The sequence below is a fragment of the Gossypium raimondii genome, chromosome 7 (assembly GCF_025698545.1).
Source record: "Gossypium raimondii isolate GPD5lz chromosome 7, ASM2569854v1, whole genome shotgun sequence".
Classification (NCBI taxonomy): Eukaryota; Viridiplantae; Streptophyta; class Magnoliopsida; order Malvales; family Malvaceae; genus Gossypium; species Gossypium raimondii.
The window spans coordinates 46,241,411-46,269,166 of NC_068571.1; the positions used below are offsets into that span (position 1 = coordinate 46,241,411).

Consider the following 27,756-nt stretch of genomic DNA (forward strand, 5'->3'; position numbering starts at 1 on the left):
ATTCAACCTTTAAGTTTCGCTTTATATTAATAATACATATCTTTTAAATATTGTTGTTTGAAAATGATTTAATGTTGAATGGTCTTTATAATGGTAAATTTTAATTTGATTGATATACAATTAAATGATAATTAATTTAAAATAATATCTAACAATTAATTATTAATATACTTAAATTTGTAATTCAAACCCATAAAAATTATATTATACACATAAAAGTAGTGTTATGATATTATTAATTGTTATTTATAAAAGTATATCTTAATTTTAATTGATATAATAATTATTATAATAATTAATGATGGTCTGATGGTTAAGGGTGCTCATTGCCGTAAATGTGGCTTGGGTTCAAATCAAGCTAGTTGTATTTGTTGTTCGGATTAAAATATCTAACGAATGCAATCCTTCCTAAATCTATTCTCTTACAAATTATAGACTACAATTTTTGATTTGACCGATTCAACTAATCAATTCGATTTTAGCTAAATAAATTATTGAAATCTTATAAAAATTTTAAAAAATATATATAAAATTGAAAATCGATAAATTTAATTATTGATTGGAATAGTGGATTCTTGTCCGAATAAATATATGGACCGACTCCTGCGATCCACTTAGAAGGTACGATGGATAAGATAGAGTCCGACTCCTCTCCCTATAAAAACCCTAGCTCGTCTAGAAGAAAGCTTCCTTCTCGTTCAATCCAGTATATTGCCAAGAAAATTGAAGAGTAAAATTAGTTATTTTTAGTTATTATGTAGCACCATATCACTTGATACAAAAAGATAAATAAGAAAAAAGTTATCCACATTTACAGGCTGTTTGTCGGAGACGAACTGAAGATATCAATTAATGCCTTAGGTTAGTTTCTTATCTCCTTATCCTCTGTTTGATTTTTAATTGAAATAATAAGGAATTTACTTAATTTACATGGAAATGGGTTAAATTTTAATAGCTTCAAATCCTGCTTATCTTCATTTTCTTCTTTTGAATGCAAATTTGAAACTAATAGAATTTTCTTTGATGCCCTGCAACTCAACTAAGTATCATTTTTTGCCTCGCACTCTTTCCTTTTATTTTAGTATAAATTTCACTGTTCTATATTCGAAATTTTCACGCTATGTAAGAACAAAATGGAATTCTTTACCTGTACTGTTTCTGGCCGTGGCCCATATCGTTCTAGTAGGGGTCACTTAGGGTACCTTCTTTGCTTTTGGTTCTCCTCAGTTTCAAATCATTGTTAGTATAATTTCCAGTTTACCTGATGCTACCAATCTCTTTTGATGTTGCAGGACATCATGGGTTGATTGTGTTAATGTTCTTTGTTTACGCCTTGTTAAATAATTGTTCAGGTGCTTAAGGTGGAGGTTTAGACAATGGTGTTGTTGACTCATCAATTGCAGGTATTCTAAGAAAACTTTGGACTAAAACTAGTAGGTTACAAGTTAATGGGATCAAGATATTGAATAAAAGTTCTTTAGAAACAAGAGCTTGATGGCTGAGTTAAAAAGTTCCCACCTGACAGTGCTTAGGTCCGATGAATCCATGAAGTGATAAAATCCTGTTCTGGAGGCTCTCTTATGAACTGCTTTGAAGATTATTTGTCTTTTTGAGAAGAGTCTTATTTGTTTTCATCTATTAACATAGAGATCTCAGCTTTCTTTTAGTATTCATCTGAAAACTTGTAAGTGTGTTGTTCATTTTATTGGATTTCAGGATTCACATATATCATTTCCATCAAGGCCTTTATCAAGGGGGAAAGGTTTGACATTAAAGCGACATGTAGTTACAGTTCATATGCTTGGGAGAAGAGAGAGGGGCATATCAAGGCACTCTGTTTGTTCAAGGTAACCAACTTCTCCCCTATGATTACGCAATGTTCAGTGTTGGTAGCTTGTCACTTAGTATGATACTTAGTTCGATAACTTTGAGGCTATATTTGGAAGTGCTGATCCTGAAAGGACTATGCTTTTAAATGAGCATACTGAATTCATTTTGGGAAAGAAAACCTATAACGCTTATTAAAATATTTGTTTCCTTCCCCCCGATTTGTCAATTCTTTTTTTTAGTTTTATCATAATCTAGATTTAGAAGCAAATTTACAAACTGAATGAAGGGAGGTGGGGAATCAATGATTTTCAACGAGTGTCTATAAAAAAGTAGGCTGGTTTGTTCATTTCTGAGCTGACATAAGAAAAGAAGCCTTTCAGTTTTCCTAACCTTATTTATTGCATAGGGAGAAGTCCCATTCCTTTTGCTATCTGTAAATTGCTTTGATCTTGTTGGTTATATTAAATATCAGTGATGTTGAATACACAGCGTAGAACTTGTGGCGCACAAAACTTCATCAAGATAATTTTAGGTTGATGTGATGTGAGTTTGTGAATGTGAAGAATTGTTATTGCTCTGCTGATTGGCAAAAAACAACCAATTGGTTCAATGATACTTATTCTCTTAAAATACAGGTCTCTGCAATCTTGTTTTCTTGTCACTGATGTCTTTTTCCTCTGATAACATTTCTTGCCTCCGCATTCTTTTTGTTTTCTTTACTTGTGAGGATGGGAAAGATGGTTTTGCTTCGCATGGTGTGCCAATAGAGCGGGCCCAAACATTGTCTTTGATCTTTTATGGAATTGCTTGTCAGTGCGATTTTATTCTTTCCAAATAAATAACTTTTGGTTGTGAAACAGAATAAATTTATTCTCTTCTAAAAATTTTATGCGACTTTCGCAATGAACACTGGTAAAGGGAAACAGCTTTGCATTTTGAAAAGGATGTGAACTAGTTTTCCTTTCATTTTCTTCAAGTCCTTCCTTTTTCATCTTATGCATTGTAAACATATAATTTAGATGTATTATTGCAGTATAGGGGCTCCTCATACCTGTGGTTCAAAAGTAAAAAATGTTGGAATTTCAACCTTCAAAGGCAGTGGTCAGAATAATGAATCGAGAGGCAGAACAAATAATGCATTTCTTTCCAAGAATACTATTAAAGTTTCTTATGTGCCAAAAGACAGGGAAGAGACCATGATAGAATCTTCAAATGTTCATAATGTTCCACTTGCCTATGCCTCGGAAACAAGTGAGAACCATTTGGGGTCCCCTGCTATTCAGAAATTATTCAAGAAATGGATAATGATATTGCTCTCACAATCCCCACATCAAGTGATGGATGAAGTTATGGGAGTTGGACCTCCCCCAAGGGACACATCAGAAACTCAAATTGGCACCCAAAGCAATGGAAAAAGCGAGATCCTAAAGATGGTTTGGAGCCATTTCTGGGATATGGATGTAACCATTAAATTACCCATATTATTATTGTAAGTATTTCTTCCATGAAAGGCATTATCTCTCTGTGTCCTTGTAGATATTCCTTGCTATACTATGATTTATTAAGGCTTTGTTTTTAAATATTTGTGATATGATATAGATGCACAATGCCTTTTCTCAAGAAAAAAGTGAGAACAAATTATTTTTTGACTGTGTTAAGGGCTTTTGGTATTGCTCTGATCAACTGTTGCTGAGGTAGCTGTTTACCTTGTTTGGATTCTGTCATTATCAGTTTTGCCTATCTATCCTCTAGATGATCAATTCAATGTTTACTGATATCATATGTTGTATGTGTCAAATTGTAACTTCGAATCATTCTCTATATTAGTACTTTCTGTCAGTCTTGCTTTGAATGCCATCCCGTCTCATTAAATTGTAACGTTATTTTGATAACCAATGCCGTGGATAATTTATTTGATGATCTTTAGATGAAAAAAATGCAATTATACATGTATGTACATTGCTAAGAAATGCATTTCCGTGTCTGCAGTATTCCATTGTACATGGCTGTCAGTTTGATTTATGGGGCTGAAGTTTCAAAGGAGTTAACTCCTCTATGGGTATTTGGGCCTCTAATTGTGGCTCTTTACATCAGGATTCTCAGAGGGTTGTGTGCACTCTATGTTTTGTGCTTGAAGCAGACACTTCAAATTGTTGGGAACTTACCGACTTATTACGTCGTGGCTTATAATTATATTGCACATGGAAAGCTGAAGGAAGAAGTAAGAGCTCGTGTGTGGCAACCAGTGGTAAACATAAAGAACTTGGACTACAAGGAGCTATCTAGAAGAAAGATGAAAGATTTCCAAGAGTGGATGATGGAGAATTATGTGGACATTGTGGAATCGGTATGGCCATATTATTGCAGAACCATCAGATTTCTGAAGAGGGCTAACATCATTTAGGATTTGGATTCTGATACGAGATAAGTCTTAGGTGAGATGAAAAGAGTGACATTCAAGTTCAACCTCGAAAATATTTGAAATTTTGGAACAGAGCTAGCAATTATGATGATGATGATGATGTAGAGAACTGGTTTTGTTAAAGCTCAACTCAAGGCTGTTTTATTTTTGCTTGTATTTTGATATACATGGTGATGTTATGTAGTAGAAGGTGGTTTGCTTTTGCGTGGGATGGTTCATTCCTTGTAACAGCTTCTTATCCGTTTTTCTTCTGGTTCGGAGTTGTATACAGTCATTTTAACTTGAAATTTCCTAGATTTTGCCAATCATTTTGAAAATAGAGGCAAACACCCAAAAGCTCAATCTCAGAGGTATGAATTCCACTGTTGTTCTCGCAAATTAGAAAAATTACAACCAAAACACTATAGAACAAGTATATCTGACCCATTAGCGAAATTCAAATTTTCTCAAACCTAAACTGAGAAGACAATTTTTTCACAGAACCCCTCTCTAAATTTGTCAAAGGCATAAAATTTTCTTCTCAACTTCCTACGTGCGGTTAAGTCTGGAACATGTCACCTTGCAATGCATTTCCAATGGGATCCAAGAATTTTAGGGTAAATTTACTAAGATCAGAACGCATTTAGAAATACCTCGATCCAAATTTAACAGCTTAAGTTATGATCATTTTAGCAAAAAATTTTCAAACAGAAATACTTTTTAGAAATTCAATACGGAATTGGAAGTCACTTTAGCCATCAATTTCTATTCTTTAAGCTTAAGTTTTAGAATTTTATATTACATACAAGTTTATTAGATATTAAATAATTTTATATGTTCATTTGATTAGTCTCTCCAAAAGTCTATAAGCTGCCCTTTATCAACTTCTCATATGACACCCTGTTTGACATCTTTCTAGGCCGTACTAATTCCTTTCCATAGTCGCGAACAGTTATCAACATAGAGATCATCAGGGAGAGTGCCAACCTATTTGTATTTGGACCGGAGTATTTGCACCCATAGATGATCCAATTTGAGAATCAAATTGAAACCAATGAACGCCGCATTCTGTAGGCATAAACTTTTGAATCCAAGGCAACCGGTTTTTACAGGTTGGCAGATATCGTCCCATTTGACAAGGTTAATCTTCCGTTTATGACCCTAAATGAAATTACGAATAATTTTCTCCATTTCCAGCGAAACACTTTCGGGAATGACAGCCAACTGCGTTGCATAAATGGGAATAGCTGCAAGGACTGCTTTAGCCAAAGTAATCCTCCCAGCAAGCGAGAGAGTTTTTGCTTTCCAACCAGCAGGCTTTTGTCCCATGTTCGAGATAAAATACTGAAAGGTTGCCTTCGTTACACGTTGTAGAGTAAGGGAACACCTAGGTACATACCAAGATTACTCACGTAGTCCTTAGAGACACATTCTTAGAAAAGAAAACCCAAGTCTTTTGACAGCTTACCTTGTACCCAGAGTACATACCAAAAGTGCTTAGAACAGATCTCACAGTGACCATCTGATCTACATATGCCTCAGTAAACAGGATTAAATCGTCGGCAAAAATTAAATTATCAGGTGAATTAAATAAAAATTTTAGAATAGTTCAATAATTAAATTATAATTTTTTTTTAAGTAATTGAGTAAAACTACTCATAGATTAGTCAGAGACGAAATTATTTTCCTTTCTGTTTCCTTTATTTAATTTCTTCTGATTGTGGAAAGAGGAATGCTAGACTCGTTGGATGATCTAAGTACGCTGAGTGTTGATGTTTTTTCTCTATAGAACTAATAATATGATCATAATTAATTGATTTATTTCTAAAATTTCCTTTATAAATTCCTGACCACCGCTCTCATCTCTCTCTTCACCCGTCCCCGCCGCCAAACAAGCCTCTCGCGCCACCACTTTGTCTCAGCCTCGTCTTTCTCTTCCTCCTATTTTATCCCTCTCCCTCTTCTCCTCCTTCAGTCCCGGACCCAAACCCTCTCTTACCTTCAAGTTTTCCGACAGAGCAGGAAATTAAGTAAGGTAATTTTTGAAACCCAAGCTTTTGTTGAAGATTTGTACTTGAGTCATTATCTGGTCTCTGCCTCTGCATCACTTTGCTATATTTGCTTTTCAGTTTCCTGCTTGTTAGACTGATATCACCGCTATTTTCCGTTATATTGCTATTTGCACCGGTGTATAGTTTTACACTCCTTTGTATCTTTTTGTACAAAAATTACAATTATATCAATAAATTCAACTATTAGAGCTTTAAAATATTAATCGTACAAATACATACGAACCGATGTAAGTGGATCTCTCCCCATATATATACATATCCAGACATACTTTTCATTTTGTTAATGGTACTTTGGGCCTTTGTTATGCTTCTTATGTGTTAATAAATGAAAATGAATCTGGGTTTGGTGCAGGTTGTTTGTCATTACCATTTATCTGAAAATGGCAATAAAATTGACAAGGAAAGTATTTGTGAATCCTTGCTTCCTTAGTTACAACTGTTCGCGATTCCTTGTCAGGTTGAGTTCAGATCATGACACAAGGTTTTTCCTTAGCAAAATTTTTGGTGGTCTGCAAGAATCTGGTGTGGTTTGCAGACATCTATCCTTTTCTCCTGCTACAAGTCTGGAAAGGTTAAGTTGGGAAGGTTCTTCTCATACAGTGTTGTTGACAAAGCTTGAAAATGCTTTGAAGGATCTCAAACTGGATGAAGCATGGGAAACTTTCAATGATTTTATAAGGTTGTATGGTTTCCCTAACCATTTGCTCGTTAGCAGGTTCATTACTCAACTATCCTACTCATCCAGCCCTTGTTCACTACAAAAAGCTTATGATTTGGTTATGATGGTCCTGAAAGAGAAATCGTATCATCTTCAGCCTGACATCTTGGTTAAGCTAGCTCTTTCTTTATCAAGAGCTCAGATGCCCATTCCATCATCAACGATTCTTAGATTGATGCTGGAAAAGGGGATGTTACCCCCAATAAATGTATTGCAGTTGCTATTTCTGCATATGGTCAAGACAGAGGTTGGGGCATGTATAGCATCCAATCTGTTGATCCAGATTTGTGATAATTATGTACAATTTTGTTCAGGGAAAAGCCCTTGTGCAAACTTGCTGAAACCTGATACAGTGATCTTTAATCTTGTGCTTGATGCTTGTGTTAGATTTGGCTCACCTCTCAAAGGTCAACAAATCATAGAATTGATGTCGCAAACTGGAGTTGTTGCTGATGGACACTCAATCATTATCATTGCTCAAATCCATGAAATTAATGGACAGAGGGATGAGTTGAAGAAATTTAAAGATCATGTTGCACCTTTACCAGTGGCTTTTGTTTCTCATTATCGACAATTCTATGAATGTTTGTTAAGCTTGCATTTTAAGTTTGATGACATTGATGCTGCTGCTGAGCTTCTGTTGGACATGAATAGATCACGGGGATCCCATCCTATGGATGATCCTGGGAAGGATTCCCAGAAGCCTCGTTTTGTTCCAATTGGATCTCAGAATCTCAGGAATGGACTGAAGATACAAATCATGCCTGAGCTGATACATAAGGATTCTGCCCTCAAAGAAGAAGGTAAATCAGATCTTGTTTTGTTTAGGGATAAGAAACTTCTTCCGTCTAATAGGGCTCTGTCCAAGCTCATTAATGGTTATAAAAGGCATGGGAAGATGGATGAGCTGTCAAAATTTTTACTTGGCTTAAAAAAGGAGCTATATTCATCAGGCGAATCAAGTGTGATATGTGATGTTATAGATGCATGCATTTCATTAGGCTGGGTGGAAATTGCTCATGACATTTTGGATGACATGGAATCTTCTGGGGATTCCTTGGATTCTAGTGCATATATGGCACTCCTGACTGCTTATTATAAAAGAAATATGTCTAGGGAGGCAAATGTACTGCTAAAACAAGTAAGGAAGGCTGGTTTGGTCATAAATTTAGCTAACAATATTGTCTTATCCAAAAATGTGCCATCAAATGTAGGCAGAAGTCCTCTTTCCATAAAGGAAGCATCTTCCATTTATCAACCAAGTCTGTCCAAATGTCTTGTTGAAGAAGTAAGTGATGCGGAGAAGGCTGTATCTCATATAATCTATGAATTGAACTCTTCTATTTACTTCTTTTCCAAGGCTAAAATGATGGGGGATGCACTGAATATATACCGAAGAATGCAAGAGATGAAAATCCAACCCACTGAACATACGTTTATGTATCTGGTATGTGGGTATTCTTCACTAGAAATGTATCGTGATATTACCATTCTATGGGGTGACATGAAGAGAATCATGGAGACTGGGAGCTTAACCCTGAGTAGTGATTTGTACGAGTTTTTCCTACTCAATTTTCTTCGAGGTGGATACTTTGAAAGAGTGATGGAAGCTATTGGTTATATGAACAAGTGTAACATGTATGTTGACAAATGGATGTATAAGAGTGAATATCTGAAAATCCATAAGAATCTTTATAGGAGCTTAAAAGCATCAAAAGCTAGAACTGAGGCTCAAGGTAAAAGGCTTGAGCATGTTAAGGCTTTTAAGAAATGGGCTGGCATTAACTGAATGTTTTCAAGCATTTTGGGACGGAAGTCGAAGTTGAATGTGCTTTCTCTCCAGGTAAGGACAAAAGGTTTTTAACATTCATTATTCTTTATCCTAAACCAGGTTGTTTGTTTTCTCTGTAATTAACTAAGGTGTTTTTTGGATTTGGACTGTTTAGTCAAGGACGTGGTAACAGAAGAGGGAGCCTGGAATTTGGAGGCATTCAGAGATTGGCTGCCGGAAGAAATAGTCAGAAAGATTGAAAGCATTCCTCCCCCGCACCCCCAAGCAGGCCCAGACAAATTTTTTTGGATATATACATCCAACGGGGGCTTCTCGGTCAAAAGTGCGTATCGAATGATAAAAGAAAACACATGGAATGAGCAAGATGGAAAATGGAAGGATGTCTAGAAATTTCAAGGCCCGCGGCGAGTCCGGTTTTTCTTATGGCTAGTTTATAAACAACGATTGCTTACTAACCTTGAACGGGTTAGATGAGGTATTAGTCAGAACAGAGCCTGTCCAATGTGCCAATATGAAGCAGAAGACAACTTACATGTTCTTAGAGAGTGTCCGGTAGCTAAAGATATGTGGAAATTGATTGTGTCAGAAGCAAGCTGGTCTCAGTTTTTCTCTAATAACTTATTAGAATGGGTCAAAACAAATCTAGGAAATAATGGGCGACTGCCGAGGAATGGAGTCCCTTGGTCAACGCTTTTTGGTATATTGGAATCTTTTTGTACTCCAAAGACTCACATGGAGTTCTGTGGAAGCCATTAAAGTGTCAATAAATTGGGCAAAGCAGTATAATGCAATTAATAGCTGGGATTCGTCTAGGAATAGCAATTCAGAAAATCTTTTAGGAAATTGTTTGAACGGTAGGGTAGGTGAATGTTAGTTTTAGTCGAGTAAATTTAGGATTTTCTCTTTTCACCAAAAAAAGCTAAGGTGTTTTTAGATTTAATGTCCTTCCTTTGTATTGGTTTAAGGTTTAATTCATGATTTGGTCCCATTTTTTCACTTTTGAACTTTTTCTTGTCTTAATTTGGTACCTAAAGTATCAATTTTTTAATGCAGAAAACTAGGTGGCCAAAAACACGTCTTCGTTGGTTTTGGGATTGCAATGAAGAGAAGATGATTGCTCTTTTGGAATTAATTGGAACGTTAGTGGGTTACTTCTTTCTGTAAAAATAACTTCCATTACTTGTATATTCTAACGTTCCTCTCCTATCTCTTTTTTTCAAATTAGTCCTCAACCTCAAATTTTCACAAATTTTCCATTTAATAGTTGCTAAATTTTCTCTACTAAATTAAATTTGCTTTTCGGTAATTAATCTTGGTAAACCTCACTGTATTTCATCGAAAATTTTCGAAATTCAACACTAACAATTTTTGGGTGTTACAAATAGAGATGTTATGGATCGAGCTTAAGTATGATATTAACACACTTTAAACTTCTAAGCCAACCTAGTTTGAAATATGAGTCTAAAATTTTATCTAATCTCATTCATATTTGTAAATGGCTAATCCTATTCCATTTTAGTTCCGTTCACATTTCTTTTGAATTTTTTAAAAAATATTATATAATTTTAAATTTAATATTTACTAATTTTATATACTTTTTATTTATTAACATTTTATTCATTTTTTGGTGTAAATTAACATTTTATATGTAAGCATCTTAATTTTTCAAATATTTACATTATAGTATTATATTTTACTATAGATTTAGTTTTTGTGTTATAAATTATATAATATATAAAAGTAATAATATATTATATTATAAATATAAAAGATTTGTCGAGTTAGGTTGAGCTTGACTCATATTTTAAACAGGCTTAATTGTTTTGTCCAAACTCATTTTGGGCCTAATATTTTTTCACAAATCTTCCCAAATTTCGAATGAGCATTTTGGAGTTAGACAAGTAGCCCGACCCATGCATATATTTCATAGTTTCACCTTTTATAGCATATTTAAACCAAATAGATGGTTCAGAGTTTCCAACCATCTATATTAACCATTCTTGTAGAGACCCGGGAGTTGTATAACCTTAGAAAGAAATTGTATCATTGAAGATGCCACGGGCATCGAATGTAACACTGTCTAACTGGGGTCATCGCTGGCTTGGATTAAGGGGTGGTATGATACTACTATTCCCCTTAAAGTTTTCTATCCAAAACCTTAAATAACCTCTCAAATAAGAGAAATACAAATATATAAAAAAAAATTAAAACCTCTAGACAGTGGATATACAAAGATTAAGATTTGAAAAAACAAATAAGCACAACAAGTGATTTTTAAAGGAAAATGAGTAAAACAAATGAAATAAGAGCTTTTTGGACTTTGATCTTTGAAAGTTTGTTTTTTGTTTTGATTTAAGTGTTCTTGGACCGTATTTATACATTCTCATTGATTTGAGTGGTATCGATGCCTTAAAAAAAATAGCCATTAAATGTGTTTGAATATTAATACTTTCAAGATAGGTATCGGTACCTCATAAGGTCGTATTGATACTTGATGAACATGTTTTAATAACATACTCTTTTAGACAGTGTTATAGTTACTGACTTCCAATATATCGATACTTGGAGGCTAGGTATTGATATCATACCCCTCTAGAAAGTGCTATTATACATTGTTTGAGGAGTATCGATATCTACATGCTAGGCATGGATATTTAGTCTAAAAACTGCTTGAAATTATCTTTAAAACATTTTTTAAATGTCTTGAGAATACTTAAAAGCATTTACAAAAGATTCAATGCATTTTGAATCTTATTTTAAGTTTTATAACACTTTGAAAATAATTTTAAAATGATCAATTCAGCAAATTTGATTAAGGAAATTTTAAAATAGTTTATTATGTAAAAATATTTAAAAATTAAAACTAACACATAATTTAAAATAAATATATGTTAAGTTAAATAAAATAATTAGAATTAAATAAAATAATATTTTGAAGTTTAAGTTTTTTATTTTATTAGGAGATTATAATAAATTTTTTTAAAAAAATCATTTTTAGTGAAATTTTATAGGTAGATTTGAGTTACTCAAATTATCTTTTGAAATATTTTGAAATTCTTCATTATTTTAACTAAATAAATAAATTTATTTTTAAAAATTTTAAAATTTGGATAGAAATGAAATATTTGCTCCGAATTTTTCCACCAAATAGAGATGCAATTTTTGCTAAAAAATTAGCATTTAAAAAATCATTCATGTTTGCTGATTGAGTTTCAGCTCGATTGGCATGGATATTATTGTCAATACAGGAGGACGTGGATTCGAGTGTACTAAAGCGCATTATCCTCCTATCTATGGGTTGAGGAAGGGCTATGGGTAATTTTAGGTATTATATAAAAAAAGAACAAATATGATCAAAACTTATAATGAGATTATTCAAAAAAAAAATCATTCATGTTTTGGGTCATTATGAAAAAATACATCTAGTTGAGCTTTCAGTGATCCAAAAACAATCAATTGGCTTATTTCATTAACAGAAACCGTCAGTTGATCGACTTGACTGTTAATCTCGCTAACATGGCTGACGGAAGCCATCAGAAATTGCCATGTGATAATATGTTGTTGTGGCATTCCACACCAGCAAAAATTAAAAAATAATTTTTTCAAAAAATAATATCTTTTTTAAATAATTAAAATGTGCATATAAAATGAATTTGAACAAATGGTTGTCCAGATTCATTTTGGAAGAGTGCAAAATTAAAAAAAAAACTTCAAAAAAATTATAAAAAATTATCAAATGTTATGTAAAAAATTCTAAAGTATATATAAAAAATTCAAATGTTCAAAAACTTAAAAATATTATTTATAAAAATTCTAATATATATATATATATATATATATAATACATGTTGCGAAAAATAAAAAGACAAAAAAATCAAATTATAAAGATTATATCCACAAAAAATACATAATACAAGGACCTTATACAAAAAGTTACCAAAAGCTTCCATCTTACAATTTGTCCATATGTTTCGTAGCTCCTAGAAACCAAGCACCACCATATTTTTATCATAATAGCAGCAATAGCCAAACGGCATCATCTCTTATCTTCAACCCGTAACTTCACCCCTTTAATTGCAGGCTTGATCTGCCCTTTTGCTCTCAAATTTTGCTTTAAAATGTGGGGTAGTTACTCGGCTTTACATTGATTTGATCGATGCGAGCAGGCCCTTCCTTTTTCAGTTGATTTGAGCAATAGTTCTTGAAGTTGATCATCACCCACCAACAGCTCTTTAATATTAAGTAACTACATGAGATTTTTTTTATTTTTTATATATTTTTTAGATTTTTTAATAAATAATATTTTTTAGTTTTTGCACATTTGATTTGTTTTAATAATTTTTAATTTTTTTAATTTTATACTCATCTAAAATGAATCTAGACAACCATTTCATTCTATTTATACATTTTAATTATTTTTTTAAAAAAGCTTTTACTTTTGAAAATTTTAATCTTTAAAAAATATTTTTTTTATTTCATGCCATGTCAACATACTATTACATGGCAATTTTTAGTGACTTCTGTTAATTATATCAACAAAGTTAACGATCAAACCGGGTCAATTAACGATTTTCGTTAACGAATGGACCAATTGATTTTTTTTTTTTGGTCACTAAGCACTTTTTTTTATAGAGATTCAATTGATTTTTTTAAATTTTTTATGTGATCTTTTTTGACTCTTAAACTTCTTTTTTTCCGTAGTGTATAATTATAAATAAAATGCAGTGTAAATTTGTTAATCATATAAGATTTTTAAAGAAAATCTCCATGGGTTTAAAATAGTGACTATTAAGAAATAAAATGATGATTTGTTGTTTTAAGCTTCATGAGCCTTCTTTTAATAAGCTGCTCATCTGCAATTAGCCTAAATCTCAAATTAAAGTATCTTTAATTTAACCTTCTTTTTAGAAATACGTAACACATTTCATTCACTCTCAAACTTCACTAAACCTTATCAATAAAACTTTAACCGCGTTCAAATCACATCATGTGTTATTATGTGTAAGTTTTAAATTTAGGATGTGATTGACGATCATTTTGATTTTTTTTACTTAAAATAAAATTTTAACAAAAAAATATTGATTAAGATGAATAAGCCAAAATATGAAGGAGATTTTATTTATTAAAATTTAAAATAAATTATCTTTTAAAAAATAAAATATTCAAATTACCATAGGTATATATTTTTCAAAATTGTCTAAAATAATAAAAATATTATATTAATAAGACTAAAATTAAAAATAAATAACAGCTATAGAAGCAAAATATTTATTGATTATAAAGCAAATCCATAAACAAGTCTTTAATGACGTTTTTGAATCTGTCAACTCAAAAAGCATACTAAAGTTAGCATAACACAAAATAAAAGTGAAGCAAAAACCCATAAAAATATTTATTTATGTAACTAGATTCTTCAACATATCATGTGAATAAAGTCCCCCTTTGCATCATTTATTCACACAGATAACCCAACATCTCCTCTCCTCTCCAAGCAAAGTATCATTCCATCCTCCACTATTCCATTTTCTTTCTTCTTAAATAAATTTCCAATTCAAATGCAATTCCCTATCCCACTCTCTAGCCATGACTTTACTGTTCATGCTCACTGTTTGTTTGAGTTTTCTAGCATTATTAGCTACACCAAGTTTTGCCACCAATCAAGCTAACTCATGTCGATCATATTGTGGAAATATTACCATAGATTACCCATTTTCTCTTGATTACGGTTGTGGTCATCCTGGTTTTAGGGACCTATTGTTCTGCATGAATGATGTGTTAATGTTCCATATCAGTTCAGGGTCATACAGGGTCCTAGATATAGACTATGCATATCAAGCACTCACATTACACGACCCCCACATGTCAACATGTCACACCATCATTCTAGGCGGTAGAGGCAACGGCTTCACCGTTGAGCAATGGCGAGCGCCATATTTCAATCCAACACCTGATAACGTGTTCATGCTCATAGGTTGTTCAGCTGAATCACCATTGTTCCAGGGTTTCCCTGGGAAGCATCTGCCATGTAGGAATGTATCAGGGATGGGATGTGAGGAATACTATGATTGTCCGGCATGGAGCCTGATTGGTCACAAGAAGGTAGGATCAGTTTATGGGTCAGGGCCCCCAGAGTGTTGTGCGGTGGCATTTGAGGCAATCAAGGCTATAAATCTGAGCAAGCTGCAGTGTGAAGGGTATAGTAGTGCATATAGTCTAGCACCGCTGAGAGTTGATGGGGCTGGTGGGTGGTCTTATGGGATTAGAGTGAAATATTCAGTTCAAGGAAACGATGAGTTTTGTAGAGCTTGTGAGGCCACTGGTGGAGCATGTGGATTTGGAACCGACGGGGTTAAACAGTTGTGCATGTGTGGCAGCTTCAATTCTACCACCAATTGTGATTCAGGTCAGATATATATATTCCTAAGAATCTTATAAGAAATTTGATGGTTTATCAGTTTGAAAATTTTCAAATGTATGATATGTAATTAACCTATGCATTTCATTCATTTGTTGTTGAATCGATTCAGTACGTTAAATACCATGGAGGCCCTCGTATTTAGAGTCGAATTTGCCCACTCTACTTTTTTAAAAAAAAGTTAATCCCTATACATTAGATCGAAGAGCAAATCAATTCTTCTATTAAAAATTCCATCTATTTCTACGGTTAAAAATTGATCTTTATACGTCGACATAATATACACATGGCACGCCATATATAACTATCTGATTATTTCATCAGTCACAATCAAATTTTAATAGTAAAAAAGAATAAAAATTTTAACTAGAAGTAGTAGATTGCTCTTTGATTTAAAATATGTGGACTAATTTACTCATTTTTTTAATTAAAAAGAAATACAATCTAACTCTTAGTATAAGACTTTCGCGATACTTTTACCTAAAAGTTTCCAAACATTTGTCTCTTAAGGCTCCAGTTGAGTTTGGCTGGGTTTTAACTTGGCCTAACAGATTTGTGTAACGATGTGGTTAGTTTGATGGCTACTTTAAGGATGTTTGAAGTAATCAAACTTTGTATTGTGCAGAAAGCTCAACATCCAGTAAAATGACACTATCATTGGCAGTCGCATTAGCAGGTACTTTTCTACCTCTAATTTAATCTTTTTACTTTTATTTTTAGATTTCAAAATTCAAAATTAATGCTATTAGAACTCTTCTATTAAATTCATCACTAATATGATATTTTGAAATAAACAAATGCTCGTTTGGTAAACATGCAGTAAGAAAAGTGAACTTGAATTTAACAGAAGAATTTTAATGATATTAACAACATGACTTATATTTTTAAATCTGAAAAGTATAAGGATCAAATTCTTTAAAATAAAAACATATTTTAATACTTAGTTAATAAATACATTTAAATTTTTTTAGATATCACAATTCTTAAGCCTAACATGATAAAATAATTAATTATAATTATAATACGAAAAAAGCACAACCAGGAATATAAGCATTAAGCACTACATTACTAAATTGTTTGCAGGAAGTTTTATATATATGACAACCTGGATAATGGGCAGCCAGTCTTGAGACAAGGGACATTCAACATTTTGCTTATCAACTCCATGTAAATGCTACTTTTGTCTTGGCTTATACCACTACATTGTTTGCATAGCTTCTTAATTTCTGTTATATACACTTTTTTGATCTCTTGTTGAGGGAGAGAATATATATATATATATATATATATTATGTTCCCATTTATACCAATCATTTTGAGTTGGTCTAGCAAAATTAAAATATTTTAATTTGCACATTGCAGAATGATTAAATTGCCAACTTTTACATCTCTGAATTTCATGTTTTAAAGGGTTAAATTTGTATTTAATTTCTAAATTTGTACTCGATTATCATTTTCTTTATATATCTAAAGTAGCAAAACATAGTTAAAAAGCTCCTCTTCAGCAAAGACTCGTTGCCTATATATAGGCAATTTCTTAAACTAAGGAACAAAAACAAACACTATTCACTAATTAAATCACTATTCACTTGAATAGTGAATTTACATCATACATGACATAAAGACAAATATTAAATATTTATTACGCAACTTGGACTTTTACACTTATGACACTACATGATGAATGGTGGGTACTTCTCATGCAAAATGGTGTAGAACACAATAAAACACACCACGTGACAAAATACATAAAAAGACGAAAAGTCTCGAAAATGGCTTGTCTTCTCGGGAATGACATATTTGTCGTGTTTGTTCATCCCATAACTTCGCAAACTATATCTAGATCTTCCTTCTACAGGATTTCCTGTTTGATACTCTCGAAATTCTTCGAGTGCTTTTGCGAAGCTTTTTTCATCCACAATATTGTTGTCCGTTGGTATCTATCAATCTTGCACAGCACAATACATAGGCTTGATGAACCCAATCGGTTAAAAGGAGGTTTACGAATTTGAACGAGTCAACAATAGTTTCCTTAGTTTGTCCAATATGGGTTACGTAGGAAGGAAGTGACCTTTGAGGGGATCAACATCGATAGGTTCACATGCCTTGTTTTTAATGGGTCTTGGCAAGAAACACAATTTCTCTTACTAATCTTCCATGCTTCACTTGGTATTCCATGTCTTGAACTAGTTCGTCCACGTACCTCTTAGGATTGTTTTCCTACGGATTTTCTTTGTATGCTTGGAACTCGCTCGAGGGTTGGACTTTGTTCTTGATGCACAAGGTACTTAAAATACCTTTGTACCATTTTGGCTTCATGAACGAGCTCTCGTACAGGGAATAGAAGAAGTTAGTATAAATTTTTGTCGTTGGTGTGAATCCTTTGTTCGTGTAGGGCCTGTGGAAGAGGAATATTATGTAGGTTTCTTCGATGTAATCTTCACGTCGATCTTTCCATGTCTCAGTGGTTGAGAACCATTCTAGGAAGGTTCTAAGGGTGTTCCTTGTGGAACGTCCTGTGACCACCCATTGAATGTTCTTCGTTGGAAACTCAATGGCGATTTTGTAAAGTTGGGTTAGGTACCATAACAGTAAGAGTGCTTCTTTCAGGAGGCTTTGGTAGTACAAGGTGCGAAAGAGGTGGAGGAACGAAAATTTCGGGTTTATGCCTATGGGTCTGATAACACTGTCTCTGTGCTTTTTTATTACCTTGGACTAATGGTAGAACATTTGTTTGGCTCTGGCTTCAAGGGTTTTACGACCTATGTCATCTTTTGTTTCACTAGGGAGTTAGTCTAAAAGGTCATTTGAGGAAAGGCAAGTCTAGGTATGAGGTTGTAGAGGTGTTTGAAAAAGAGGGAGAGGAAAAGCATTGGGGATGGTAAGGACCCATAAACGCGATGGCTGATATTAGTTTAGGCTGAGGAGGTCTGGATAACATGTCCAAGACAATGTTGGTGTTGTCTTTTATATGCTTGAAGGTAAAATTGTACTGGCTGAACCATTGTGCCCATCTCAGGTGTTGAGCATTGGGTAGTCTCTTTTTGAAATTTAGCATTTGGCTAAAGGCTGCCATGTCATATCCAATAGTAAAATGACATCCGATCAATTAAAAATCAAATTTTTGAATGCCATATTTTACCGTTAGTATCTCTTTGAAGGTGGAGTGGTAGTAGATCTATAAGTTCTTGAAGCGTCTGCTCTTATATCCGCATATTTGTCTTCTTCCGTCTATCTCTTCAAAGAGTACTGCAGACCAAAACTTTTTGCTTGCATTTGTTTGCAGAATCTTGTGTGATTGTTCACCTTGTGAAGGAATCCTTAAAGTTGGGATCACTGTAAACTTTTCCTTCAGTGTTTTTATGCCTTTGAGTGTTTCTATGTTCACTGGCCTAGCGATTCCTTTTTCAATGGTTTCTTGAGGGGACTGATTATTCTCGTTAGGTTCGAAATGAACTCACTCAAGTAGTTTACAATTACGAGAAACTGTTGCACTTGTCATTTCGTGAGGTTTTCATTCAAGAACTATTGAAGCATTTAGGCGATGCGGGATTGCGCTATGTACTATTTATCTTTCAAGTGCATGCCTAGGAAGTTGATCTCTAGCGTGCACCACTCTTTGAGTTGAGAAAATCATTTTTACACTCTGTTGAAACATCTTTAAAGTGTTCTTGTTGATACGAGGGTGTCAGATCTGTTCATATTGAGAAAAGTCATAGGCAATTTCTTTCTCTCAATTAGCAAATCAACCAAGAATATCAAGACTGTTAATTTGTCCCAACTGTGGGAGTAGCACAAAGAGTTGAGTTGTAAATTGGTCAATAGAAAGGTAAAAACGACTTTAAGGTAATTCACTTAAATGATTGTGATTTTGTGTTTTACTTGAATTTTCTTGACAAGATTGATGTTTTATTAATTCTTTTTGCAGATTGTATTTGCATCTTAAATACTCGACAATAATGCGTTATGCCGGTGAGTTGAGACACAAAAGGTAGAACCAAGGTATTGTTGACAATCTAACTAGCTAAGGATGTTCCGTGTGGTGGAAATATTAACTTGGTAGATCAGAGTGCTACAAAGACCCCTTTGAAAATGCTAAAGGAGTAGAATAATGATATTAAGCCTACTGAGTTATCAATAAGGGAATAAATGCTACAAGCAAGGTACATCTCAAACACATATTTAGTGTTTTACATTATGACTTACCGTTGGCTTGATGAAGACACAAGGACCCTTTCAGAGTTTAAAAGCGAGTAAGCCAAGTGACTTACAAACCAGAGTTAGCGGCAAGACTTGTAACGCCCCAAAATTTTAATTTTGGGTATTATGAATGTGTGACACAAACATCTATTAGCTTTAGTGGTTATATGTTCTGGGAGTGTTTGGGAAGTCCCAAATTCAAGCTAGAACTTGGGCAAATTTTGGTATTTTTATAAATAAGCTCTATCTTTAGTCAGCAGGCTTTTAAGTAAAAGTTAGCAAATAATTAACAGAATGGGTCTACTGGTTTGGTGCATAAGTGGAGTGTTGGTGTGAGGAAGGTCATGGATTTGAATCTTTGGGACGACAAAGGTTGTATTTTTGCTCCTAATTCCGGCAAGAGTTGTGCTGAACTGGGTTTCTGAGTGGTAGATGTGTAGCGGGAAGTGAGGGAGCGATTTTAGGAGTGAATTAGGAGCTTATGGGGGAGAATATCCAAAATTTGATCACTTTTTCCTTTTTCGAAAAAAAATCATTTTTCTCTCCATCTTTCTGACATTTTCTCTCCCCTATCTCTACCGAATTTTTTTTCTTCCTTGCTTCTTACTCGATTATCTTTTCTTTTCTTTCCTCTACCGCTGAAATTCCCTTGTTCCCCCTAATCCATTCTTCCCTCTTAATTTCGTAGCATTAAGCAACACTTTTGCAAATTCAATAAGTTGTTAGGTATCATTTTAAGAGATTATTTTGTGTTCAATAGTCTAATTTCGGGGTGTTGGCAGCAACATTTCGCGAGAATTAAGGCTCTCGTGATTTTCGTAAACGTACCGATTTGAAGTTTTTAAGGTAAATGTTCATCATTTTATGGGTAAGTATTTTGGTTTCAGGATTTTAATTAATCGCGAGATAAGACTGATTATGGTGTTATTTGTTCAATTATAGGTTTTGGAGTGCTCGGGGACTGTTTTAGCATTAAACAAAACTATGTGTGTACCCGAAACACAAAAATAAGGGATTTGGCGAAAAGTTAAAATTGCTTGTTGTTTGGATAGCAGCAGTAGGCTAACTTTAAAAAATCATCATAAATTGTGAAAATCGAATTAGAGAATGAAAAATATATGGGATTAAAGATATTTGAGTCTAGGTTCTCATAGAAGAAACGAACTAAGCAAAAGAATTTCATATTATGAGATGTTTGAATTTTAGTGAGACAGGGTTAGAATGATTTCAGAATATCATATCCTTACTTTGAAAAATTATTAAAAATTGTATAAAAATAATTATGGGTTAGAATTTATATGTTTAAAATCTTGAATAAGTCTACTTTCAAGAGAAACAAGCGGGAACATCATCTGTATTTTGTATGAGAAGATAATTAATTTTTAGTTCAGAAAGGTTGAAACTGACAGACAACAGAACAGTGAAAACTTTAAAGAATAAACTGTACTTATTAGCTAAACCAATAATTCTGAAAATTTTATGGTAAGAAGATATGTGAGTCTAGTTTCAGGAAAAAAATGTGGATCTTAATTCGAAATTCTGTAACTTAAGATACAAATAATTTAGTAACAATGACTCAAGTAGACAGCTTTGAAAAATTATATAAGTAAATAGTGGAAACACATATGAATAATTAATTAGCACGGGTTACATTAAAATGGATCACGAGGTCAAGGCCAATTTAAGTCATGTGGGTCACACGGGCGTGTGGGCCCGCACGGGCGATCATCATGGGCTTGTAGGTCCATTTTCACTATTTGACTGATAAGGTTGCACGGGTCGTCCAAGTCGATTGTGAACCTACTGTAGGGTCGGTAAGTTTACCTAGACCCCTATTTGACTAAAATAACTGTATAACTGATATGATTAAGCCTGATGATGTCTCACTGATTTGATACTGTATGCCCTGTTTGCATGCATTATATTATGTTATAACATATTATATCTGTATATTGCATTACATTGGGTTGGGGGATTATAATGTTCGGAGGAAGTGTACTGAAAGACCTCGAGCTTAATTTACTGGCGGCTCAGCTGCAAACTACTGTCTAGTGCCGCATTCGGTACTACTTGGAGTGTAAGGATAAGTGGGTTGATTATATCCCCACATGGAGTGTAGAGTTGGACGGAGATAGTGTTTAGAGGCTGGATGGGTAAGATTTTTGTAACTGCATATTTGTTCTGCATCGACATCTTGTGATGGGCTAAAGCCCTCTTGCATGATTGTTTTGTACTAAGATGGGCTAAGGCCCAAATCGGGTGATCTTGAAAAAACTTAAGCCTGCATCGTGATTATTTGTTTACTGCCTGTTCATTTGTATAGAGATTACACACTGAGTTTACATAAACTCACAATTCTGTTTAATCTGTACAGGTAATCTCTAAATATAGGCGGATCGATGCAACGGAGATTTCAGTGGTGGCCACACAACTTCTTTTACACTATTTACTACCTATTTATAATTTTACTTTTATTTGGGAATATTTTGCTGTAATTATGACCTTTACAAATTTTGGTTTAAAATTTAAATTTTATACGGCTTTATGATTTAAATCTGCTAGTGTTTGGTAAAACTTGAGTTTTCAATTGAAATTAATGTTTTATATAAAGTACCACGAATATGCAAACTGTTTAAGAGCTTATTTGTGTGAATCAATAGGATCCCGATCGAGACAAGTCACAATAGAGGCAAGTAAAAGCGGTGACCTCTTACAATTAAGATGTACAAGAAAAAAATACAGTGCAAGTTAGGCGGCAACAGAGACATAAGACGAGGCAAATGTTCTGAGAGGTAAAACTACCTTATAGAGAGTAGTTGGCAATCAACCGAGGCATCGAAACCGTTTTGAGATGAGTCAAACCAATGTCATCCTAAAGACGCGACAAGGGTATCGCTAGAATGGGTGGGAGAGAATGCCACAAGTCGCAGATCAAAACCTATGAACATTGCGCACAGAATGTCTCATAGAGGTCAACTTATTAAATGAGACTCATTTGACCCACATGAGCTAACCTAATCTGTCGAACCTATAGAGAAGTCCATCTACTACTAGAATTATCAAGGTAATTAATGTAAATCTTAAAAATGTATAGAGTATATAATTTAAGTCCCTTAAGACTTTCATCTTGTAGATACACACAAATTTCAATCGTTGATTTAACTCAACTTATAGCGTTAGTTTTGGAGAGATCTTCTATAAATAAAGACATTCCCCTCATTTGTATTCACTTGGTTGTAATCCTTCATAATAATTTAATACTATTAAGAGCAGTTACTCAAACATTTGGTATGCACTATTTTTTTGTGAATTTTTGTTTGTAACTTATTTTGTCTTTCAAGTTTACTTCCACTTTGCTTCAATACCTTAAAATTTCTACAAGAATTCTCATTTTCCGAGAATAGGCTAACTTAGACAAGATTTAACTCAAGAAATCACTTAAGATTGCGCAGTTTGCAAAACTAAAAATCTAACCCCTTGATACATACATATGTGATGGGAACACTAGTGTTTATATATTATGTTTTTTTTAACCTCATTAATTATTTGAATTTTTCAATCACTTTAATTTTTATAGCTTGAATATTTCAATATTTTAATTTCAAATTTGTTTATTTAAGAATTAAATTATTATATACCATATCTAAAAATTTAATCCCACTTTGTTGATTGTAGTGAGTCGACATATTCTAGTTTTATCTAATTTGAAACTGTTGAAGTCTCCTAAAGTCGAATCAACCCAAATTCGAAACAATGAACCATCAGGAAAGTCATTAAGCTTAAACCAAAAAACGATTTTTTTTTTCTCAGCTACATTGGCTCTTTGCTAAAATCAAGTGGCATTCCAAAAATGAAATATCCCAATGGCGAATATGGACCAAAAATTAGAAAACTAATTTTTTTTAAAAAAGATAGAAATCAAACCAAGCCTACTACTTTTCTGGCCTAAACTGCAAATATGTCCTTCAATTAATGCCATCGAACATTTCCTAAACCAATACAAACTTACCGGCTAAACTTTCAAGCTGCCTTGGTTTTGGGCTTTATGCGCTTCACCCTTGAGTACAAGAACACTCCAGCAAGAGCAATTCCAGTGCCTGCCCAAGATATCACCAGAATAACATCTTGATTATATAGAAGCCTTAAAAGGACCAAAACAAACAACAACAAAAAAGACCTTCTCAGTAAAGATCTACGTGGAATGTAAATTTTACCGAGAGAGTTAATAGGTGAGACAGGTGTTTTGAAGAATAGAACAGAGCTGACAATAACAACCACCCTCTTCACACAGTTGCCTACGGAATGAGTAACAGGGGATACCCTTTGCAATATCATATACGAAACCTGCATGATTACAATCGAAAACTAATTAGCTTTGCACTTACTATCATGTGTGAAGAAAAAAATTAAGGTTACATTAAGAAGGTTTTGGCATTGATTGAAAACGAATACAACATAAAAAAACAAAACAAGAAAACACAAAAGGACATTAGGATATCCAACATACTTCCTGAACTCATCTAGCATTCAACATTTTCTCCATTATTTTCAAAAGAAAGGTGTAGCCAAGGTTCCTTAGGTCAAGTACATAGGATTTCTTTTCAAATTTGGCTACACAAATTAATTTGAAAATTAAAGCGGATAGATTGAGTATAATGAGAACAATGTAAAACATTAAATAAAAATAATATCAAGGCACAAACTTTTCATAGATTGTTTTTGATCAGAAAAAACTTTAAAATTTTCAATAAAATGATCCATTTAAATAAAATATCCAAATTATTCAAATTATTAAAAATTTTCCATGCGTCATGATGTCAAAAGATTTGTGAATTTATTGGTTTTGATTTTGACTTTTTAATAAGAATCTTCTCAAGCTTTGACTAAGGAACCTTAGCAACGTGTTGCCCCTTTTTTTCTTATTCATTCCCCACAGTTCTAATTCAGAAACCAATGACTTCATGTTCAAGTATGCAGTTCTTAAGGAAGACAGGAAAAACCATCCAACACCCAACACATCCTCACCTGCTGATAGGCATGGAAGCAAAGAGCAGCAAGTAGAGATCTTACAACAACTTCTTTAACATTCAAACCCTGTTTGCCAAGATAAAGACATAGCTAAATGAGATGAAAATGTCAACAAGACTTGTTAATCAAATGCAAAATCAGGGTAATTATAGCAACTTTAGCTCATTGAGTGTACTCACAGCAGATTGCAAATAGGCAGGGGTAAACTTAACACCCTCCATGAAGATAGCCACAGGGGCTAGCAAGATAAGAGACATAATTGTTATTATTGAGAAGAGGGTAATGTTGTCCATCGACTCCTGTCACATAATAACAGCTAGTTATGTGCCAATATTAAAGTTAGTCCCAAATTAGAGAACTATAAAAAGACCATGTTGCACTCTATGGATCAAATGGTGGATCGAAATGCCACTCGGACAGAGTTAGCACTACAGAGACCAAACACAACAAAGATGAAGTAAAATAACCTCTTTATTAACCATGACTTTTTTGCTGAGAACATTACGAGACTGGTTTGTCAAATTCGAAGCCATTGCAGTCCAGAATCCAGCCCTTTATAGATTAAAGCAAAGGTTATACTCAAAGTTAAAAAGCTAACCAATTCAATAAGCACTTGATATCATGATCTCAGTACCAGAATCAGAAATGTATTGCACATGAACAGTGTTGTCATGGGCACAAAGTATACCCTAGGTGCCAAACCCTTGTACTGCCTCAGGTGCAAAGTGAAAAAGAAAAAAACAAGGCACTTACTTGCCTGAAGTAAAGCATAATATGTATGTATTTTTGTAAGTGCTTCTGTGTGTCTAAAGAGTGATCTTGTTCACTCACAAAACATGCAATTTTTCTGTTGGTCAATATGCATGATTTCTTATGATCTACAACTGTTGTTGAATACTCAACAATTAAAAAGTAGCGAGTTTGATGCTATCCCTTTCTTACTTGTAAAGGTACATCTAATGAAAAATGTGAAACTAAAAGAAAGTAAAGAGAACTTCATTCAGACAGGCATTTTTTATGCTTATCACCTTCTAGAAGAGCATGCCTAGGTGCAACAGGCATGCAACTCACCCGAGAGGGTCTGAGGAGGTTTTGCTATCTAGCACTAAGGCGTAATCACACCTAGACGCACACCTTGACAACACTGCGCTTGAAAGAATTTCAATGGTTAAATATAGGTATTAGCATATGCATTTTCTAACCAATTGAAAGAGGCCTCAGTGACGGATGCAAGTGCAACTCCTCCAACAATTGGTACAAGGGAAGCAACTACCCAAAGAGTTGGCAACTGTAACAACAAAACATCATAATCCAGGTTAGAACAGCCAACATGAAATAACACTTTGAACAACTTCAAGAGATATTGAAGAGCAAAGGAAACTCAAACAGGTATAATTTTTTTACCCATCTAAATTAGGATGTTTTTGATATTTATAGATGAGAAAGTGAAAAAGAAAGAATTGACCAAAGAAAAGTTAAAAGGAAACCAGACCTCTCCTAGAAACATTGCAGAAAGCACAACTGAGAAAAATGGCTCCATAGCTTTAATCGTGTGAGTGAACGAAACAGCCACTTTTCCAAGACTCATATTCGTAAAGAGGTTGCCCAAGGTATGCACCACAGCAAGTGGCAGAATAGCAGCAAGCTGGCAGGAAAAAGTTCAAGAATCAGTATCATTTCAGAAAAGAATCACTATTGGCACTGAAACAGTCCAAATACCTGAGCACCATTGATTTTTGGTCTCTTGTACAAATTAAAAGTCCACATTATAGTAACAAGTATAGTTCCAACAGCAAACTGAATTGCAGTGACAGTTATAGGGTAATGGAAGGCCTTCAGAACCTGTGCACAACGAAACACAATTCAATCACAATTTATTCTCTTCATTATATTCTGAGATTCAATTAGTTACCAAAATTAAAAGTAAATACTGATAAAACAATACTATAATTTATTATAAATGAGCACAAATCTAGAATATGACAACACTAGATCTAACATCCATATAATAATTTTGTTATCCAAAAAAAATAAATATTTTATTATTTTCAATTCTTCAACATAATTTGCTTTGCAACCAATCGCTATTTCTTTTTCGACAAAACGGCGTTTAAATAAAATCTTTCATAACTTTGAATTCATTCGATTGCATGTAGTAATCATTTAGATTGAACTGTAGAATTTCAACTGAATTTACTTTTCCAGCAAAAGATTCTTTACACCTTAAATTCAGCTGATTTCATATTAAAAATAAATAGAATAAAATAAAAGGTGAAATCTAAGGAAACTCTAAGTTTTTTTTTTTTTACGAAGAAAGGAGATAAAAAAAAAAAGAACCTGTTTGTTGTAGATATTGAAGTAGATGTTGAAAATGTACCACAATCCAAACAGCAAACCAAGCTCCAATGTCTTGAGCAAGCTACCTGACTTTCCGGCTTCACCGGCATTCTCGGCCGCCGTTGCTCTAAGTTGAAGGGGACTGGGTTTAGAAAGAGAAGGAGCGGAGGTCCAGGCCCTGAGAGGCAAAGGCGAGGAGGAAGAGAGATACCAGGATCGCTTAGGGAAAGAAGGAATGGAGATGGCATTGGTAGAATCAGAAAAATCACGACCTTTGGAAACGCCGCGAATAGGATAAAATGTAGGATTGGAAGCGAAATTCCGGGGCTTCAGATAAGGATGTGAAGAAGGAGAGGGTAAAGAAAAGGCAGCACTTTGCATGGTGCTGGTGGTTATAATTTGATGAGAGATCTGAAAGGGAGATTTATGGAGAGAAATGAAATTAGCTTTGGGGAATCCGTCAAGAAAGAAAGGGGGTTGTTGGAAGCAGCGAGTTTGTAGTGTTGTGCTACTTCCCTTGCAGTCCCTGAGACAGTGAGGACTCAGGGAAGACTATGAGAATTACAGTATGCTTAAGGACAAAAAAGCTTACCCTAACCTTTTTCTGCACCATTTGAGCGGTGAAATTAGTGTAAGTGTAAATCATTTTTCAGAAACCAGGATTATTTTGTTTTTATATAAAAATTAATTTAAATTAAATTTAATATTATTATATTATTGGGTTATATAAATTGTAACGGTTGGATCAAAGTTCGGATAACACGTTTAATTAGACCAAATACATAAAAGGCTCAAATAAGCCCGGATAATACAATGGGTGACAAATTCTAGTGCATGTCATCGCCCTCAAAATTTTACTTCAAGTGGAACTCGTATTTTCTATTAAAATATTATTTGCTGAGAACTCTTGTATCATTTTTTCTATAAATAAGAACTATGAGTTAACCCATTAATATACACTTT

General features: G+C 33.8%; 4 protein-coding genes across 9 annotated transcripts; 3 read left to right on the top strand and 1 right to left on the bottom strand.

Moving 5' to 3' along the window:
- The first annotated feature begins 611 nt into the window (after positions 1–611).
- LOC105787576 (uncharacterized) lies at positions 612–4,588 on the top strand. 3 transcript variants are annotated; one of them, XM_012614041.2, is made up of 5 exons: positions 612–861; positions 1,293–1,403; positions 1,717–1,847; positions 2,864–3,319; positions 3,820–4,588. In XM_012614041.2, exons 2-5 carry the CDS (start codon positions 1,377–1,379, stop codon positions 4,232–4,234), a joined length of 1,029 nt encoding a protein of 342 aa, XP_012469495.1. In that variant the 5' UTR covers positions 612–861; positions 1,293–1,376; the 3' UTR covers positions 4,235–4,588. The 3 variants fall into 3 exon arrangements, with proteins under 3 accessions (XP_012469495.1, XP_052489610.1, XP_012469503.1); XM_052633650.1 differs by having other exon boundaries at positions 1,353–1,403; XM_012614049.2 differs by lacking the exon at positions 612–861 and adding an exon at positions 1,014–1,198.
- A 953-nt stretch (positions 4,589–5,541) lies between these two features.
- On the top strand, positions 5,542–10,062 carry LOC105787553 (pentatricopeptide repeat-containing protein At4g17616). Of its 3 annotated transcripts, XM_012614021.2 has the most exons (4): positions 5,902–6,266; positions 6,656–8,864; positions 8,968–9,288; positions 9,867–10,062. In XM_012614021.2, the coding sequence occupies exon 2, from the start codon at positions 6,684–6,686 to the stop codon at positions 8,808–8,810; it is 2,127 nt and encodes a 708-aa protein (XP_012469475.1). In that variant the 5' UTR covers positions 5,902–6,266; positions 6,656–6,683; the 3' UTR covers positions 8,811–8,864; positions 8,968–9,288; positions 9,867–10,062. The 3 variants fall into 3 exon arrangements, with proteins under 3 accessions (XP_052488988.1, XP_012469475.1, XP_012469457.1); XM_052633028.1 differs by lacking the exons at positions 5,902–6,266; positions 9,867–10,062 and adding an exon at positions 5,542–5,812 and having other exon boundaries at positions 8,968–9,809; XM_012614003.2 differs by lacking the exon at positions 9,867–10,062 and having other exon boundaries at positions 8,968–9,809.
- Positions 10,063–14,286: 4,224 nt separating this feature from the next.
- LOC105787545 (uncharacterized) lies at positions 14,287–16,592 on the top strand. Its single transcript, XM_012613991.2, has 3 exons — positions 14,287–15,216; positions 15,854–15,904; positions 16,312–16,592. Exons 1-3 carry the CDS (start codon positions 14,397–14,399, stop codon positions 16,356–16,358), a joined length of 918 nt encoding a protein of 305 aa, XP_012469445.1. The 5' UTR covers positions 14,287–14,396; the 3' UTR covers positions 16,359–16,592.
- A 5,456-nt stretch (positions 16,593–22,048) lies between these two features.
- Positions 22,049–27,414, bottom strand: LOC105787535 (triose phosphate/phosphate translocator, non-green plastid, chloroplastic). Of its 2 annotated transcripts, XM_012613978.2 has the most exons (10): positions 26,794–27,414; positions 26,176–26,298; positions 25,949–26,101; positions 25,659–25,744; positions 24,924–25,008; positions 24,636–24,755; positions 24,454–24,522; positions 23,643–23,772; positions 23,438–23,525; positions 22,049–22,366 (listed from the first exon to the last, which is right to left on the bottom strand). In XM_012613978.2, the coding sequence occupies exons 1-9, from the start codon at positions 27,172–27,174 to the stop codon at positions 23,449–23,451; spliced, it is 1,224 nt and encodes a 407-aa protein (XP_012469432.1). In that variant the 5' UTR covers positions 27,175–27,414; the 3' UTR covers positions 22,049–22,366; positions 23,438–23,448. The 2 variants fall into 2 exon arrangements, with proteins under 2 accessions (XP_012469432.1, XP_012469423.1); XM_012613969.2 differs by lacking the exon at positions 22,049–22,366 and having other exon boundaries at positions 23,202–23,525; positions 26,794–27,413.
- Positions 27,415–27,756: the final 342 nt, after the last annotated feature.

Excerpts from the sequence above, each read along its gene's own strand:
- LOC105787545 (XM_012613991.2), top strand. The coding sequence starts at position 14,397 with ATGACTTTACTGTTCATGCTCACTGTTTGTTTGAGTTTTCTAGCATTA. Across the intron at positions 15,217-15,853 it reads TACCACCAATTGTGATTCAG|AAAGCTCAACATCCAGTAAA; the intron begins GTCAGATATATA and ends TGTATTGTGCAG. Across the intron at positions 15,905-16,311 it reads ATTGGCAGTCGCATTAGCAG|GAAGTTTTATATATATGACA; the intron begins GTACTTTTCTAC and ends AATTGTTTGCAG.
- LOC105787553 (XM_052633028.1), top strand. The coding sequence starts at position 6,684 with ATGGCAATAAAATTGACAAGGAAAGTATTTGTGAATCCTTGCTTCCTT.
- LOC105787576 (XM_012614041.2), top strand. The coding sequence starts at position 1,377 with ATGGTGTTGTTGACTCATCAATTGCAG. Across the intron at positions 1,848-2,863 it reads AGGCACTCTGTTTGTTCAAG|TATAGGGGCTCCTCATACCT; the intron begins GTAACCAACTTC and ends GTATTATTGCAG. Across the intron at positions 3,320-3,819 it reads AAATTACCCATATTATTATT|TATTCCATTGTACATGGCTG; the intron begins GTAAGTATTTCT and ends CCGTGTCTGCAG.
- LOC105787535 (XM_012613978.2), bottom strand. The coding sequence starts at position 27,174 with ATGCAAAGTGCTGCCTTTTCTTTACCCTCTCCTTCTTCACATCCTTAT. Across the intron at positions 26,299-26,793 it reads TCAATATCTACAACAAACAG|GTTCTGAAGGCCTTCCATTA; the intron begins GTTCTTTTTTTT and ends CGTTGTGCACAG. Across the intron at positions 23,526-23,642 it reads CTCACCTATTAACTCTCTCG|GCACTGGAATTGCTCTTGCT; the intron begins GTAAAATTTACA and ends TATCTTGGGCAG.